Source organism: Seriola dumerili, unplaced genomic scaffold (genome assembly GCF_002260705.1).
Source record: "Seriola dumerili isolate Sdu_G_001 unplaced genomic scaffold, Sdu_1.0 BDQW01000242.1, whole genome shotgun sequence".
NCBI lineage: Eukaryota > Metazoa > Chordata > Actinopteri > Carangiformes > Carangidae > Seriola > Seriola dumerili.
In genome coordinates, this window is record NW_019174497.1 from 5,978,896 (window position 1) to 5,996,529 (window position 17,634).

The window sequence follows — 17,634 nt, forward strand, 5'->3', positions numbered from 1 at the left end:
TTCGAGAACATTTTGCATTTTTGCTCAACTAAATCAGTTCAGTTATAGTACTGGTCCTGCTCTAGGTGTCTGGTGAAAAATGGGGAAGTAATGAAAGTGGAATGTAGAGTATAATGGGGGTCCGTGGGGGACCCCTCCGAAATTAATCCGGCACTACGCCCCTGATCCTATACATATATAATAGAACCAGGACTGTACTCACTGTTGGCATTGTCGCGCTTCAAGTCAAAATGGGCGTGCGTGGAGACTGTACAACAAGTCCTTGATTGACAGCTCAAATCCACAACCCGGGTCCTTGCCCCGCCCTTCTGCGGATCCTTTGAAAGAACTGACCAATAGCACTCGTCAAGGGGCGGCTCTATTTCGTAAACCACGCCCCATACATTGCTAACCGAACGGAGATTGTTTTCCTCTCGGGGAGATTTTCACTTTGCAGCCAACAGCCTGAATTGTTTATTTTAAATCACACGCCACGATAAGTTTTCTTCTCACCTATACGTCAGCTTTGGTATCTTCTGCAGCCTGAGGCGTAGCGGTTAACCCACATAAAACGGATTATCAAAGCATCATCCACGAACTTCAGCTCGCTGTTTTAGGAGAGGGGGTGAGTTCAGTTGAATTCATTCAGCAAGCTAACACAGCTAGCTACTTATCTACCGTTAGCAGACGTTTTAAGTAAACTATAGGGGAGATCGACGTCTCTTTGCCTGTCGCTCACTCCTAGCAAGACCCGACATGAACAGTCTAACATATCGATAGTTAATTCTTACTCCAGATGTTTCAGCAACAGCGAGCCAGATCGCTAATGCTTACTTGCATGTGCTTCTCTGCTAGCTCCGGATGGTGCTCAGTGTCGGGCTGCCCATGTTGTTTACATTAGCTAGCAGCTAACTGGCAGCTCACAGCCCTTGCCGACAAAACAAGTTCCAGGCGGAGTTTTTGAAATAAACACTTAAAGGCGTCCCAGGCTGGGTAGCCAGTCAGGTGGCTACCAAGTCAGCGACTTTTAGCGCGTATTCGCTTGAAAGGGAACATAAATTGCTGCACTCCTGCGCCACGCTCTAAATGGCGGGCGTGGGGGAAGCGTCGTGCTGTAACTCTAGGTCGGTGCTTGGTGTCGCTAGGCCGTAAAGGGGATGGTCGGCTAACGGCTGTTAGCATGTAGCACACATAGCTGTTTTGCCTCTACGTGACTGTAACGTTACTACACCGAGCGAGCTAATATATCTATAAATACTGCAGCCTCGCTTTCTTTGGACGTGGCCGTGAAGAGCGAGGATTTGTCGATGAACCGCCTCAGTGTTGAAGACCAAGTGTTACACGGGCACTTCAGTTTCACAGTCATTGTGTCACTTGCCCGATATTCAGGGTTTGAAACGTGATGTGTTCGTCCCTTCGTTGTCTCTCTAGCTTTATGTTTTCGAAAAAGCGATTCATTCATGTGATGAGGAGTTGTTGCTGTCTTGAGGAAGTTGTGAATGGCAGACTGGCTCCCACGTTCTCGCAGCACCTGTTTGTTGCATCGCTGACGTCCGCTGTCTGTATTTCATTGGCTACGGAGGCAGCAAGTTTTACATTCAGTACATATTAACATTTAGATGCATTTAAGATGTGCTTCTAAGTATAGTTTAGCTCCTCACTTAGGTGACAGCATAAGAAAGAAATGGGTGGGGGGTGTATAGGTGCTTTGTGCATTATACTATTCTTTTTTATCTATCAACCAAAAGTTGTGTTAAAAGTGGTATGATACAGTCTTGTACGATATTACATGAGAAGAAGACAGGGGTGTAGATTAAGTAACGCCCCTGCCCCTGTAAGACTGGAAAGTAAAAGTTTGTGAAAATGTTTGTTATTAGGGTTACAAGTAGACTATTGCTGTTAGCTTCCTTACACCAAAAACCCCATTAAAGCTTCCCAAATAACAACCTCTGAAATTTTGCTTACCTTTTCACTGTGTTTTGATCGGGGCCCTGTTCTTCATACGTTAATAACTGGCTTATCCAGATCAGATTGTTGATGATTTGACATGAGTCTGGATTTTTTTTGGTTCTTCAAAGCTGGTTTAAAACTCATCCGTGGCTGCTGTCAGAGCAACAAGTCCTTAAGGCCAAACCTTAAAAAGTGCAGGCTTTCTGACAGTTAGTTGGATCATGACCAAGAGTTTCAGGGTGAATCTCATATGTGAACTCATTCTCACATAAAAATGGTTCCCTCTCTTGGAGATACAATGAAATAAGGTTTATTATATTTATGATTTCAGGTTATTGTTGATATAATTATCACAAGGTAGTAAAAAGATTCTGACTGTTAAAAGACCAAAGTGGGAGGATACCCAATATATAGCAACAATATATATACTAATCATTTAATTCATTTTAAATATTGAAACGACAAATCCTAATATTAATGTCAAATTAATGTTGGGATTTGTCATTTCAGTATTTAAATTATTAACTGCAGAACTCACTCTGCTAAAACGGTTTTATGTCACTTTTTAAGAAATTTTGAATATATTTCATTTTCATAGCATGCTTATGATTATCACTTAAAAGCCTCTTCCACATCTATTAGACGAAAGTGTCACACAGGTTTTCCACAATCTGGCAGCCCAAAAGTTGCTCTTGTTAATGGCGTATAACTGATGGACTGTGTGGTGCAATATCAGAAAGTGGTATTAGAAAAAGACAATCGTCGGAGTAAAACTGTAGTACTGTTTATAACAAGGGGAGTGAAATGTATGAGAGATGATAATCCTACAATTCCCTGTAAATTTTTGCTATCAGCAGTCCAAAACTCCAAGATATTTAATTTACTGTCACATAAGATAAATAAAAGCAGTATATCCTCACAATTTAGAAGCTACAAACTGTACATTTTTGGTATTTGTGGTTAAGAATATGACTTAATTAATTGATTTTCTGGCAAATGACCACTGGATTAAACAGTTTGCACACACACAAAGTTGTTTTGTTTTAATATGGTTACTGCATCCCCTGTGCAACAGTCCTGTGGTGATGTAGCTTATCTGGTGTTATAAATGCAGCAGGATGGAGCTTCAGGTTTAAGGCTGATCAGCACATCTCTTGTGTATATAGTTCAAGGCTTGGGGGGTTCAGAGAGGCATAAGACATCGGTAAGTTCAAACAAAAGTGTAATCAGACACCTGAACTCAGTATGCAACGACACGCACAGACTAAATCTTGTGTCAGGGCAACTTTGACGCAGTTCCTGAAAAAAAGGCATCCCAAAAGTATCACAAACTAAAACTGGTATGCAACGGTAATGCTCTCCCTTAGCTGAGCAACAGAAGTGGGTGGCACTGTATGTATCCATAAATTCACAGTAAAAGCAAAAAAAAAAAATAGCTTCATGTTCTTCAACAAATTGTTGAATGAATTCAAGATGCTGATTTAATGGATTCTGATAACTTGACAGAGGTCTGCAAGTGTGAAACAGGGTCCATATGCTGCTCTTTCTTCCCAGGTCTCTCAGCTCTCACGAGTATGAGTTCATAATGAAGCGGCGACTGGAGGATCAGGAAGCGGTTTTTGCGTCCCCGCAGCGGCGCCTCGCTGGCAGTGCGGAGGCTTTCCAGCATCGTGTCCTGGCCCCTGCTCCAGCTCCAGCTGTGTATGAGGCCGTGTCTGACAACATGCAGCCCACAGCAGGCGTCCAGTACTCCGTCCCCCAGGGATACCAGGTATACTCTACTTGTCCAGTGTTGATTTGTTTTAAGCTCATGCTGTTTTTAAGTTTTGTAGAAGTTCTAATTCACTTGTCATCCATAGCTCAGGATGTCATTTAAACTGTCAGTCTGTGGTGCATGGTCTTTTTCTTTCTGAAAGATGTCAGCATGTCTCAGTTTTTATAATTTGCTCTTCATTTATTGGATGTGGTAATTCAAATGATTAATTCACCCACTGTTAATTATTCGTCATCATTTTTAAAAGTTAGTCTGCTTTCCCAGGTCCCCACCGTGGCCCAGAACAGTGGCGGGCATGGGCACACCCCAAGCCCAGCCGTCCATGGGGGGTCCCACCACCATAGCCCGGCAGTCCAATCCCACGGGCCCCCAGTGATGTCAGGACACAGCCATACGGCTGTTCCTCAAGCCTCAGCACAGGGCCAGCAGCAGTTTCAGAGGCTCAAGGTTCGTCTGCCACTTTTATTTTGACCGGCTCTGACAGTTGTCACATCCCATGAAAAACCCGAAAATGTCAAGGATGTTTCAGGCCAAAGAAGTTAGTGAAAATAGATTTAGAGACATTAATAGGTGTTTACGGAAATTTGTGATTTTTTTTAGCCTGTTAAATGTTTAGTGGATTGGTTGGTTGTAGTTTGAGCACATTTTCTGTTACGTGAAATACTCAGTTCACTCCAATCACAAAAAAATCTAATTCCCCATTTACCCATAGTTGTATCTAGCCATGCATATAGTTCATTGTGGTTCACAGAGAACCATTTAGTATATTGGAGCAGAGAACTTGTGATTAACCCTTCAGATCTGGGTTAAATTCCAGTTTGTGTGCTGCTTTTTTCCCCAGTGTCTGTCAAGGTTTCAAAATGTGATGGTGGAGTAATTGGTGAATGTTAATTAGCCAAGCAAAAAGACTAGCTGCTATTTTTTTTGCTGCACCGCAACAGTAGGGACTGACTGACTGACCGACTGACTGACCGACTGACTGGACAAGTTGCACAATTTGTCAGCTAAATGCAGTCAAACTCAGTTACACAACTGTTCATCCGGCCGAGTGAGTTTCCAAATTGGGCAAAAAAGCAGTGGTGCCAACATAGCACATTCATTGCTAGATTTACCGACCTTTCAGACCCCTTTAGTGACATCTTTTCAAATAAGCACCTAGGGACAAACCAAATGACGTTTTGGACAAACCATAGCTACCTTCCATAGAAGAGAGTCGCCATGGCAGAGAGGCGGAGCAGCAGTTTGTTATCTAGACGTAGGCTGCACACTGTGTGGGAGACAAAATAAGAAAGATATTCTGTCACTTATAACTTTCTCTCTGAGTGATCATTTTACAAGTAAATGCAGCTGAAAACACAGCACGGTCTTTGTCTAAACCTATGTGTTTGGTGATTTTGTCAGAAGATGTCAGGTTATGAAATCAGGATTTTAGCAGCAGTTTGGAAGTGACTGCTGGTTAACGTGGAGTGGTAATTGGTGGAGTTTTAGTCACTATTTCATATTTGTTCCCCTGTCTGGCAACATAAACAGAAAAACAAGTAAATGAGAGCAGCTTTATTGGGAATTCGGCTGTAACAAAATACTGTACATGTGAACACAGAGAGTGGGAGGGAAGCAAGCAGATAGAAAGCTGAAACGAACTGACAACAGACAGAATGCAAATACTACACGATGATGTCAGTTGTTTACAGAGGTTCCAAAACAGTTTTCAACTACGTCCTCAATCTTTAGCCATCCACAATCCAGCCCAACACAAGGTTTTTTACTGCAAGAATATTTGCTGTTTGATACCAGAACTGGGACTCTGCTGTTGAAAATGAACAGAAAAACAGAAGAAGTTGACTCTTCCCTTTTCTCTTTCTCCCTAAGGTGGAAGATGCTTTGTCTTATCTGGACCAAGTGAAACTGCAGTTTGGCAACCAGCCTCAGGTCTACAACGACTTTTTGGATATAATGAAAGAGTTCAAGTCCCAAAGGTGAGGACACTGTTGAATTTTACAGAAAGATACTGTGAGTCATTTGGTTGCACATTCAAAGGCTCTTGTTCAGATATTTCACTACATGAGTTCTCTCTCTGTTCTGTTCTTACTCTCATCGTCATGGTGCCACTCATTTGAACAATGCGGTATCAATATAATTATATAGAAGCTGAAGCATACAAGATAAAGTGTTTACTAACTAGATTGTGAATTTTTCTTCCACTTCTAGAATAAAATTTTTTGCATCCATAGAAATAACAAGCATTTTTTCACAGTCCCAGAATGACCAGTCTGTTATCTCTGCCAACAGCTGGCAGCTAAACAAAGGCATTTGTTCACATTTGTTAAAATAATCTAAAGTTCAAAGGTGTACAAGCCGCTTTCGGTTTGGTAAAACTCTTATTGTTGAGAGCTTCTGAACTGCCTCAGAGTCACATCACTGGTATGACAGCTTAAGTGGATTTAAATTCATTCTGCCTGCTTTCCTGTTTCCAGTATTGACACTCCAGGGGTCATCAGCAGAGTGTCACAGCTTTTCAAAGGTCATCCTGACCTCATCATGGGTTTCAACACCTTCCTGCCACCGGGCTACAAGATTGAGGTCCAGACCAATGACCTGGTCAATGTGACAACACCCGGTCAGATCCACCACATCACCCCACACGGCATTTCAGTCCAGAACATCCCCATAACAGGAGCAGCTACCCAACACCAACCCCAGCTCCCACCTGCAGCAACCACCACCGCTCCACCTCTTCTAACACAGCCTACCCCTGCCAAGATGAGCAAGGTGAGTACCAATAGGAAGTGACTTATGGACACCAGCCAAGTTGTAAAAGCAAATAAATATTGTTATTCCCCTCTCCACAGAGTCTGCTTCAAGAAATTGTGTTCTGTTAAATATCCATAAAATCTTCCGTGTTCTAGCCTCTCCAGCCTCAGGCCTTGACACCGAGCAGCCAGAGCAATCCGTCCATCCCTGCGTACACATCTCCCCGTTCCCCGCCCATGCAGCTCCACCCACCCCTCAGCGGGACCCCCACCGGTCCACCCATGCAGAACAACCAGCCCGTGGAGTTCAACCACGCCATCAACTACGTCAACAAAATCAAGAACCGCTTCCAGGGCCAGCCCGACATTTACAAAGCCTTCCTGGAGATCCTCCACACGTACCAGGTCAGTGGCTCAAGCTGAAACTATTGTGACTTCAAATTGTATTTTTTTTCATATCTGAAATAAAATGCTGCAGTTTCTGTTAAAACACAATCTGGAATTGCAATTTTAAAGTCAGGGTGAGGTCACCGTAAACTCTCATGTCGCTTGTGCTCGGCCACTACAGAAGGAGCAGCGTAATGCGAAGGAGGCCGGAGGGAACTACACGCCGGCTCTGACGGAGCAGGAGGTTTACGCTCAGGTGGCCAGGCTCTTCAAGAATCAAGAGGACCTGCTCTCAGAATTTGGGCAATTCCTACCTGACGCCAACAGTTCAGTGGTAAGCTGAGTCTTTCTCCTTGTTTCAGTGCAGCTGCACTAGAAGTAACTAATAAATATGGAGAAAATCAGCTTCTTATGATAGGTCAGATATGTCCAACTTAGTGCTCTATGATTTAGTAGCAAATGTTGTTTTACTGGGTCTTTATTTAAATACTGTGTTCATATATTATGTTCCAGCAGAGGTAGCAGTTGTAGTCCTGGTGTGTGTGTGTCCAGAGATCGTGTTCATGTGCCCCTGTCTCACCGGCGTTGTATATTCTCTGCAGCTGTTAAATAAGACCACAGCCGAGAAGGCAGAGTCTGTACGGAACGACCACGGTGGCACTGCCAAAAAGCTGCAGCTCAACAACAAACAGAGGCCCAATCAGAACGGCTGCCAGATCCGTCGACATCCAGCCCCAGGGACCACGCCGCCCGTCAAGGTACGTACGAGGACTCTCGCATACTGCTGAAGCTATAGTCAACTTTTTATGTTCATGCTTCACGTCTGCCTTTGTTGAATTGTTTTGTAATTATTGTACCTATGTCCTCTCGTTGTTATTTTGGTAATGCTACAGAAGAAGCCCAAGTTACTGAATTTGAAAGATTCCTCAGTGGCAGAAGCCAGCAAGCATGGAGTCGGCACTGAATCTCTGTTCTTTGAGAAGGTGAGTTGATGCTGTGTTTTGAGCTTGAATACATTTTTCATTTAGTTGAAAATACAACTCATGAAATGACAGGAAAAATACAGTAGAAAGTAGTAAATGTAATGGTATTTTATCAGTACTCCTCCTCAACTTCACACAGTAATGTTGCTTTTAATATTGATTGATAAAACTCAATGTAAAGGAGTTTAAGTTTATTGAATCCAGCGGGTCAAGCCCAAACTTCAAGTAATATCCTGCTGTCGAAACAAAAAAAACATACTCATTTATTTAGCTTGTTTTCTCAGAAATTGAGATATACCAAATCATTTTGTTAGATGTTGTGAACCTCCATGAGGCACTTTTTAAATTTGTTTCTCAGGTGCGAAAAGCCTTGCGAAGTGCCGAGGCCTATGACAACTTCCTGCGGTGTCTGGTCATCTTTAATCAGGAGGTGATCTCCAGGGCTGAACTGGTGCAGTTGGTGCTTCCCTTTTTAGGGTGAGTTGTCTCACTTGGTGTATGAGGCAAGAGTCTTCCCACAATATACAGCATGTCTATCTCATACATGTTTTTTTTTTAAACTTAATTCTGTCTTACAGAAAATTCCCTGAGCTGTTCAACTGGTTTAAAAATTTCCTGGGATATCGGGAAATGTCCCACATCGAAACCTACCCTAAGGAACGGGCCACCGAGGGCATCGCCATGGAGATTGATTATGCTTCCTGTAAGAGACTAGGCTCCAGTTACAGAGCCCTGCCCAAAAGCTACCAGCAGCCCAAATGCACTGGCAGAACTCCACTTTGTAAAGAGGTGAGGGGGGAACATTTTGAGAAAAACCAAAAGTTTTGACCTGCTCAGGGTTTTAGAAAAATTCATGAACTGCTTCATTGTAATAAGTAGTTAGTTTTCCTCTTAGTTGAGTTTCTGTTATAAATCTTATGTCTGTCCATATTTAAGAACGTGGATCTTAAAGTTGACTGTTTGTTTCTGCTGTGTCCAGGTCTTAAATGACACCTGGGTCTCCTTCCCCTCCTGGTCTGAGGACTCCACATTTGTCAGTTCCAAGAAGACTCAGTATGAGGAGCATATCTACAGATGTGAGGATGAACGCTTCGAGGTGAGCAGGGTTATTAAACATGTACAGCTCGTATCTTGATGTCACCACAGGGACGATATCCCATGATAAAAAATGATTTTATTTCAATTTAATTTCCCTTTTTTTGCAGGATTTCTTTCTTTCTTATCTTTGTCCTAAAAACATCCCAAAGCAAAGACTTTTGATTTACTAGAGAGAAATTGCTCAGCAGCAGAATGTAGAAGACATAAATATTTGAAAATCAAGAATCTTTGAGCTTTTTAATGAAAAATAAATGGCCATCCATGCACAACAAAGAATCATCAAACCTCCGTGTTTTCCTCCTGACAGTTGGATGTAGTACTGGAGACGAACCTGGCCACCATCAGAGTCCTGGAGACGGTACAGCGGAAGTTGTCACGCATGTCTGCCGAGGAGCAAGCTAAGTTTCGCTTGGACAACACACTGGGCGGCTCCTCCGAGGTCGTGCACCGCAAGGCCATCCAGAGGATATACGGAGACAAAGCCCCCGACATCATCGACGGCCTGAAGAAAAACCCTGCAGTCTCTGTCCCCATTGTGTTAAAGAGGTGGGTGTCAAACCAAGGCCTTAATGATGTTAGCTGTTACCTTCCACCCTGACTGAAACAAAATTTCCCTTTAAAGGACCCCTCCAATTAAACAAAGTTTTTAATTTTGTTAATATGTCTACATGATGTTTTTTATATAATACAAGACTAATCATGAGAAAATAATCAGTCACCGCCTTGACTGAGTATTTCCACCTTGAACTGCAGTGAACCAATGACAGTCTCATAAAAATGGATTCAGACAGCCCGGATTTCATACGTCACAAACCTAAGGAACCAATCCTGTCGACTTGCAGGGACGGGGGCGGGGCTAAATAAACCTGCAACCTTGTCAGGGCAGAGAGCGAGAGTTTGCATTAGCGCAACCACTAACAATGGTCAGCCACGGCCAGTTGCAAGCTAACAAACAACAATAAACAAAAAACTACCTCAACCGCTCTGATCCGTCTTCTAGTCGCAAGTTTTGGTGCTCAACAAACTCCTGAGTCTGTGGTGGAGTTTCCTCCGATAGTCATCTTGATGCTCTCTGCACTTTCACCAGTCAACCTAGTGTAAGCAGTGGTGGTGGGTGGGGCCGCAATGAGGGGAAAAATGCGATGGTGTGCTTGAGTTTAAAAACATGCCTGGAGAAGAACTTTAATAAGTTGATTTATGTTTGTGAAAAAACTGCAAATCACCATAAAGCTGTATTTTTCTGATGAGAGATTTCTCTGTTACTTGAAGATGTGGGACTCACCAGCTCCCTTTTTACACGGTATGGTAAATGTGTGTACACAATCTTCTGTTGAGCCCAGACTGAGGTTATGAACTGCAGCTTATAAACTCACTAATCCACACAGGAGAGGAAAAGGCAATATGATGTTTTAGCTGTGGATTTAAAAACTGCTCCTGAGAATTAACGTGAGCTTTTATAGACTAAAAATCTCCACTGCTGCAAAAAAAAGGTTTGAAAAGAAGTTGCTCCTTTCACAGTATTTTAGTTTAGTACTCCTGCCAGAAACACATCATGCTCCTGCAGATGTTTGCATCTTTTTGTGATGATGCGAAGTCGTTCAGAGACTAGAGCGTGTACGTTACTTGACTTTGGCGTCTGTTCTTACCAGGTTAAAGACGAAGGAGGAAGAGTGGCGGGAAGCCCAACGGGGCTTCAACAAGATCTGGAGGGAGCAGAATGAGAAGTATTACCTCAAGTCTCTCGACCATCAAGGCATCAACTTCAAACAGAACGACACCAAAGTGCTTCGATCCAAGTCCCTGCTAAATGAAATCGAAAGCATCTACGATGAGGTAACAGACTAAACAAAGACAGTACCAGCACCAACACAAAATACAGACTAAAACCTAAATTCTCCCAAGTTGTATTGTTTGCATTTTGTCAGTGTTATAATGTCAGGTTTTTATAGAACATAAACAGCTTAAGAAAAGTATTAATTGAATGGAAATAAACAGAAATGACATCGATACAAAATCATGCATTCTCTGCTTCCAAAATGCTGACATTGAATTATTTTTACTCTGCAGCGCCAGGAGCAGGCCTCTGAGGAAAACGCCACCCCACCCACAGGCCCCCACCTGACACTGGCCTACGAGGACAGTCAGATCCTGGAGGACGCAGCAGCGCTCATCATCCACCACGTGAAGCGACAGACAAGCATTCAGAAGGAGGACAAGTACAAGATCAAACAGATCATCTACCACTTCATCCCCGACATGCTGTTCTCCCAGCGGGGCGAGCTCTCCGACGTGGAGGAGGAAGAGGAGGAAGAGGAGATGGATCTAGAGGAAGGAGCCTCCAAAAAGCACAACGGTGTCCCCAGCAGCGGGAGCCCCTCCAAGTCCAAGCTGCTTTTCAGCAACACGGCGGCGCAGAAGCTGCGCGGCTGCGACGACGCCTACAACCTCTTCTACGTCAACAACAACTGGTATATCTTCCTGCGGCTGCACCAGACGCTGTGCTCGCGCCTACTGAGGCTGTACGGGCAAGCGGAGCGACAGATCGAAGAGGAGGTCAGAGAACGAGACTGGGAGAGGGAAGTCCTGGGACTCAAGAAGGAAAAGAACGACAATCCAGCCATCCAGCTGAGACTGAAGGAGCCCAGTGAGTAACAACACACAGACACGACATGTATTTTTATTCATTTTCCATGTTGCTATTCAACCCCTAGTTTATTTTGTTTGTTTGGTTTTCCTTTTAGGGACAGAGAATAAATTAGGGCTTAACAATTAATCAAAATATTATTGAAATTGCAATATGGCCAAGTGCAATATCCAAATCTGCAGGAGCTGCAGTTTTTGGATAAAGGCAGAATTTGTTACAGTAAACTATTATAAATGAAACATTGTGGTGCTACAGAGATTTTTATATTTTTCTTTCAGTGAAACTGCAAAGCAAAAGTTAAATAAATCTTGTAACTGTGTCCTTTGACTTTTGGGCAGCACTCCTTCTCTAACTCATAATTCAGGTTCTTTTCGTTTTCATAGAGAAAATCTGAAAAGTAAGTTTTTTTTTTTTTTTTTAGGCAAGAGAAGGAGATCAATGGTTTTATTGAAACCAGTAATTAAGCAAATAAACAAGAACTGATGAATTAAAGTGAAACAGAACTTAACTCTGGATATTGAAAAACAAAAATCACTCTCGACATGGAAAATTAAACTGCTGCCAAAGGCGGTCTGTTAGAAACGGCGTCACTTTTTCTGTCATATGTTGATGCACTTAGTCATCTGATTTTTGATATTTCTTCTCTCTAGTGGACATTGAGGTGGAAGATTACTACTCAGCCTTCTTGGAGATGGTTAGGAATCTGCTGGATGGAAACATGGAGGCCTCTCAGTATGAGGACTCGCTGAGGGAAATGTTCACCATCCACGCTTACATCGCCTTCACAATGGACAAGCTCATCCAAAGCATCGTCCGGCAGGTGAGAATTAGTTTGTCCTCTCGGCTACAGGTTTCCTGAGAGTTGTCGTGCTCGTTGTTTTCCAAAACAAACGCCCAACTGCTTCTCTCCATCCAGCTCCAGCACATCGTGAGCGACGAAATCTGCGTCCAAGTGACAGACCTCTACCTGGCAGAGAGCACCAACGGGGCCAGCGGAGGAACCATGTCCACCCAGTCCTCGAGGAGCTCCGCAGAGGCCACCTACCAACGGAAAGCCGAGCAGCTTATGTCTGATGAGAACTGCTTCAAGGTGAATACACAAGGGTTCCCTACTGTCACTGGAAAACCGAGGAGATTGTGCCATAAGATTATGAGGGATTAAACCTTGTGAAGAAGTTTTTAAAAAATATGGAAATTAGTTCACTTAAGGAGAAGTACTTAGAAATGATAAGTTTTCCACGTGGCTGCAGAGAACATAAATCCTGGTGATTTAAACTGTGTTCTCAGGTGTGTTCGCCACCAATAAATCTGCACACGTCTCCACATTATTAGAAGTTAAGAGTGAAATACAAGCAGTGCTGTGCTGAGGGTCTGTTATGAAAAGCTTTACTCATCTGTGTCAGAAATTTTCCCATGTGCCTTTGCATGTAAAGAGTCTAAAAATAAGGTCAGAAGAGGTAAAAAAACATAGATGTGCCGTCTCCAGCTTACCAGTTTCTATGGTAATGCTATGACATCATTTTTAAGTGAAGTCATATTTGTTCTCATTTAGCACTGGCACGTTTAAAGCAGCTTAAGGCCACCTGCCACCTGCGAGCAAAGTTCCCCGCTGACCTATTTTGAAAGCTTCATTTTACGGTTGATAACCCGCTCGGTTCAGACAGGTTCATCCACATTTGTCAAAAAAAAAAAAGAAGTCACAGATTCAATTTTGAAAAAGATGACTCAAAACTAGATCGCCCTGGAGTGACAGTTATATTAAAATTTAACTCCAGGCTACTGTGCTCACTCTAGTTGGACAGAAAAACGAAGGCAGGGCCGGTCCACAAACGCTGAGATTAATCTGTCTGCATTTTTATCTGTTCTTAGTTTACAGTTTTTGTTTTATTTTTACCTTTGCATTTATGTGCATTTAAGTAAAAAAAAAAATAAAGTAGTATGTGTAGAGGAAGTAGAACTGATAGTGACTACATGATTTACAACAAGGGTCCTGGATTCCAGCCTAATATACTGCAGCTGTCTGGTTCGTGCTCCAGCCCTTCAAACCCCTCAAGACATCCCGGCTTATTTGTGTTTCACACTCTGAATTAATTTCAGTCTCACACTTGCTCTGTCTCTGTCTCTTTCTCAGGTGATGTTTTTGAGAAACAGAGGGCATGTGCAGCTCACAGTGGAGCTACTCGACACGGAGGAGGAGAACTCAGACGAGCCCATGGAGGCTGAGGTAAGAAAAAGTCTTAATCCCCCCCCACCCCCCCGAAGGCTCTGGGTTGTGAGGTTTGGCCCATGAGCAAAGAGGTTGGATAAACTCAGCAAAGTAGCTTTTTTATCCACACGCCGTAATTCCAAAATACACTCGGCCCTTTTTACTATTTTACAAGTCAGTAAAGAAGGGCCTTTGTGATGGTCAGTAACCTGCCAAAATGGCGAGGAGTTATGCAAACTCCCAGTACCAGTATTTGGCTGGACATATTCTCCTTCACTGGTGTTTACTGGCAGGGAATGATGTTCAGTTCCGAGGAGAAGTTAAACTTCATAACATGATATATTTAATACACAGCAAATAAATGCATAAAATTTGTTGTCATTGTTTTTACATTTTGTCTAGTAAGAGGCTCCACTTTTCCAGCTGGAGTGAAAATACTAGTAAGGACCTGTTGCCGACCTTTTGGTAATACTGGCGTTAGTAATAGTTTTATTTATATACCTAATCTGTTTCATGTTCTTGTTTTGTATGTGCAGCGTTGGTCTGATTATGTTGGACGCTACTTAAACCCAGATTCCACCACACCTGAGTTGAGGGAGCACCTCGCTCAGAAGCCTGTTTTTCTTCCCAGGTAAGTCGTCGCATCAGGTCGTTTGATTTGGTCATCGTATTTGCGTTGTTCTTAGCCAGGATTTATGTTTTTCCTAATGCATCACATCACAGTAAGCTATCTGACGCATCTCTTCCTACAACAGTCACATACAGAAGTCCAACACACGTCCATTGATTAAATTAGCTCCAATCGATTTGTTCTGACGCATTCCTGCTGGATCTCTCATTACATTTGTCTAACCCTCACAACCAGGAATCTGAGACGGATCAGGAAGTACCAGAAGGGCCGAGAGCAGCTGGACAAGGAGGCCTGCGAGGGCGGCAAGAAATCCCTGGAAAAGGAGAAAATGGAGTGCATGTTCAAGCTCAACTCTTACAAGATGGTCTACGTCTTCAAGTCTGAGGATTACATGTACCGACGCACTGCCCTGCTGCGAGCTCACCAGGTATTTACTGCTCCCTCTGCCTTCATATAATCTAATCATTAACTGTGCTCAATGTGTTTCTTTCTTATTCACTAATTGGTTTAAAGGTGTGAATCTGTGGCTGCTGCTTCTCTGTTTGTTCACTGAGATTTGTGGCTGCTGCTCACTCTGTATTAAAATGTATTTACCTTTTTATAAATCCGCAATCCAGAGTAGATTGTGATAATAAAAACAAACGGCACATCACACAGCTCTACTACAAACTGCAAACTCACGCGCTGATCATTTAACATCTTTATTTCACGCATAAACCCCAGTCCCACTTGCCACTTGATCAAATGTTAAATCTCATATTGTAATCCAACAGTTAACAGTTTAACACTTTGCCTTGGGCTGTGAATTCCTTTTTTCCAATCATCAGTTTGCGGAGTGAAGTAATTTCTTTCAGGTCAGACCTGTATTTAATTGCTTTTATAGTGAGTTTTGATAGAGTACATCAAAGTTAAAACGGTAAACACAGCAGTAAGCGATCATAACAACACTGTGATGTAACAGTGCTGCTTCTGACTCTTAGTGACTTCAGTCTGTTTCTGATTTGAACGGTTTTGTTCCATTCAGTAGAAAATTAGGCCCATGAGGCCAAGGATGCAGCAATGTATGGTCTTTATATTTTTCATTTACTATGTGCTTTAATAACATTTCACCACATTAAAACAGGATGTGACATTTTTAAGCAATAAATATCAGACTCGCCAAATTAAAAACCTTTTTAATATGCAGTTCTGCTAATGACTTGACAGCTCACAGCAAACCACCCGCTCCTTGGCTCTTTAGTTTCTTGGGTGTTCAGCAGTCAGAAATAGCGACTGTCAGAGTAAGTGATGAAAAGATTTGTCACTGCAAACAGAGCTCAGAGAAACGCTGATACATCTCAGCCGTCAACACAGACTGAGGCAGCCGAACCAAGGCCGGCTGAAAGAACTGAAATCAGGCCGCACAATGAAAGCTGCTTGTCTTGACTGATTTACACACAAATGTTGGCTGCCCAGGGGAGATGGATATCAGGTACTGTGTTTGAGACAGATTTGGGAAACGCTGTGCTGTATATCCATGCTGAGTCACCAGTGACCAGTGCAAAAAGGCTGCTGATTCAGTCAGTGATACGTATGATTCAGTGTTCTCAGTTCAGCTTGAAGATTTGGTGCCTGATTTATTCCTTCATGTTAATCTGTAGTGACTACAGAGTCAAGTCTCTAACCGTGGCAGTGTTAATGTAATCTCTGCCCACTAAGCTTTATAACAAAATCTCTGTTTGTCCTCAGTCACATGAGCGGGTGAGCACACGGCTGCACAAACGCTTCCATGCCTGGGTGGAGGCGTGGGTCAAGGAGCACGTCACCCGCGACATGAGCGCCGAGACCAACAAGTGGTTGATGGGTGAAGGGCGTGACGGCTTTTTACCTTGCACCACCTCCCGCCAGCCCGAGGTCCTACACTTCATGAACATCAACAAGTACCGCGTCAAATACGGCCCACCGGGCAAGGCGCCGTAGCAGAGGAGAAACGGGGAGAGAGAGAGAGAGAGAGAGACTGATTTCTGGGGGTGTTTGGTCTGAAGTCAAACAGGTCAGAAGTAGAGGTAGGGACGAGGGCTTATTAATGTGTTTTTAAGGCAGACATGGGAGCACAATTAAGCTAGCGCCCGTGTATGTTGCACCCGGGGCGGCAGGATTACTGATTTTACCAGCGTTTTTAGCTGGGCCCATTTTTTCGCAGGGCCTTTGGTGCCAAAACTTAGGAATCGTCACGCTCCAGTCACAGACCTGAGCTCTTACCAGCACTCAGAGCCCACGTCTCAAACAAACTTCCCTGAGCCTTTTGGCCAGGGCTTAGTAACACAAACAGTGAGCCTGAGAGAGACCGAGTGGTGCTTTTTGTACTTTATCACAAACTGAGCTTCGGTTTAGCTTTTGACCGACAGAGTAAGAGCTCCATTGAAATCAATCATACAGGGATTTCTTTATGATAGTGTTATTCTACAGTATCCATGGAAAACAATATGGTGGACAAGTGCACTTATTTGAGTAGAGGAAAATGTTGAATAGTTTTGTTTCCCAGATTGAAGGTTTGAAGGGAGCTCAATAAAGTCTGAGAGATCTGGTTCAGACATTCCTGCGTTGAGGCCAAATCACAATTATGTACCTATCACTAGACGGAAAGAGGGTTACATTTCCTTTTCCAGAACACATGGCAGCATTATTAGAAACTGTGCCTGAGCCCCAAACAGTATTGTCAGGTTAACATCGAAAAGCACTGTTGCATCTAATGTAAAAAATAAAAAGAAAGGAAAACAAATAGCCTCACAACACTGTTTGGTCTCAGACTGTAAAATTGTATAGCTTGTGAATGTCAGATACTGACATGTATTCCAGTGTATGTGTTGTGTATATATATTATATATAGTTCTATTAACACAAATGATCCTCGCCGCCCTGGAAGTCGACCTTTTTAAAATGCCCTCCGCCAATACACCAGCTTGTACACACAAACAAACAAACACACACACACACACACATACACACACACACACACACGTCTCATTCTGGGAGGTCTGTCCACACGCCGCTTACATTGTAAATACACTGTATATAGTCCCAGACTTTTTATGACAAATCTGTGTTGTTGTGCTAGTAATACTTTCCAAGGTTACTGTGGACTTTAGTGATAAATGGCTAAAGTTAGTATGTATATGAAAAAGACAAATGCAAGACCATTTATTACAGTTTTTACCAAAGGGAGTTGATTATAAAATAGCTGTTTCCCCCC

The 17,634-nt window shown here is 43.0% G+C and overlaps 1 protein-coding gene across 3 annotated transcripts; it reads left to right on the forward strand.

The window, feature by feature from the left end:
• Nucleotides 1-307: 307 nt before the first annotated feature.
• On the forward strand, nt 308-17,393 carry sin3a (SIN3 transcription regulator family member A). 3 transcript variants are annotated; one of them, XM_022756163.1, is made up of 21 exons: nt 308-604; nt 3,484-3,700; nt 3,968-4,150; nt 5,573-5,679; nt 6,178-6,472; nt 6,610-6,858; nt 7,022-7,174; nt 7,443-7,598; nt 7,734-7,823; nt 8,182-8,300; nt 8,402-8,612; nt 8,803-8,919; nt 9,229-9,467; nt 10,571-10,754; nt 10,989-11,565; nt 12,216-12,385; nt 12,482-12,655; nt 13,697-13,789; nt 14,308-14,402; nt 14,637-14,829; nt 16,131-17,393. In XM_022756163.1, the coding sequence occupies exons 2-21, from the start codon at nt 3,515-3,517 to the stop codon at nt 16,359-16,361; spliced, it is 3,822 nt and encodes a 1,273-aa protein (XP_022611884.1). In that variant the 5' UTR covers nt 308-604; nt 3,484-3,514; the 3' UTR covers nt 16,362-17,393. The 3 variants fall into 3 exon arrangements, with proteins under 3 accessions (XP_022611884.1, XP_022611885.1, XP_022611886.1); XM_022756164.1 differs by lacking the exon at nt 14,308-14,402 and having other exon boundaries at nt 16,131-16,205; XM_022756165.1 differs by lacking the exons at nt 14,637-14,829; nt 16,131-17,393 and adding an exon at nt 14,174-14,211 and having other exon boundaries at nt 14,308-14,337.
• The last annotated feature ends 241 nt before the right edge of the window (nt 17,394-17,634 follow it).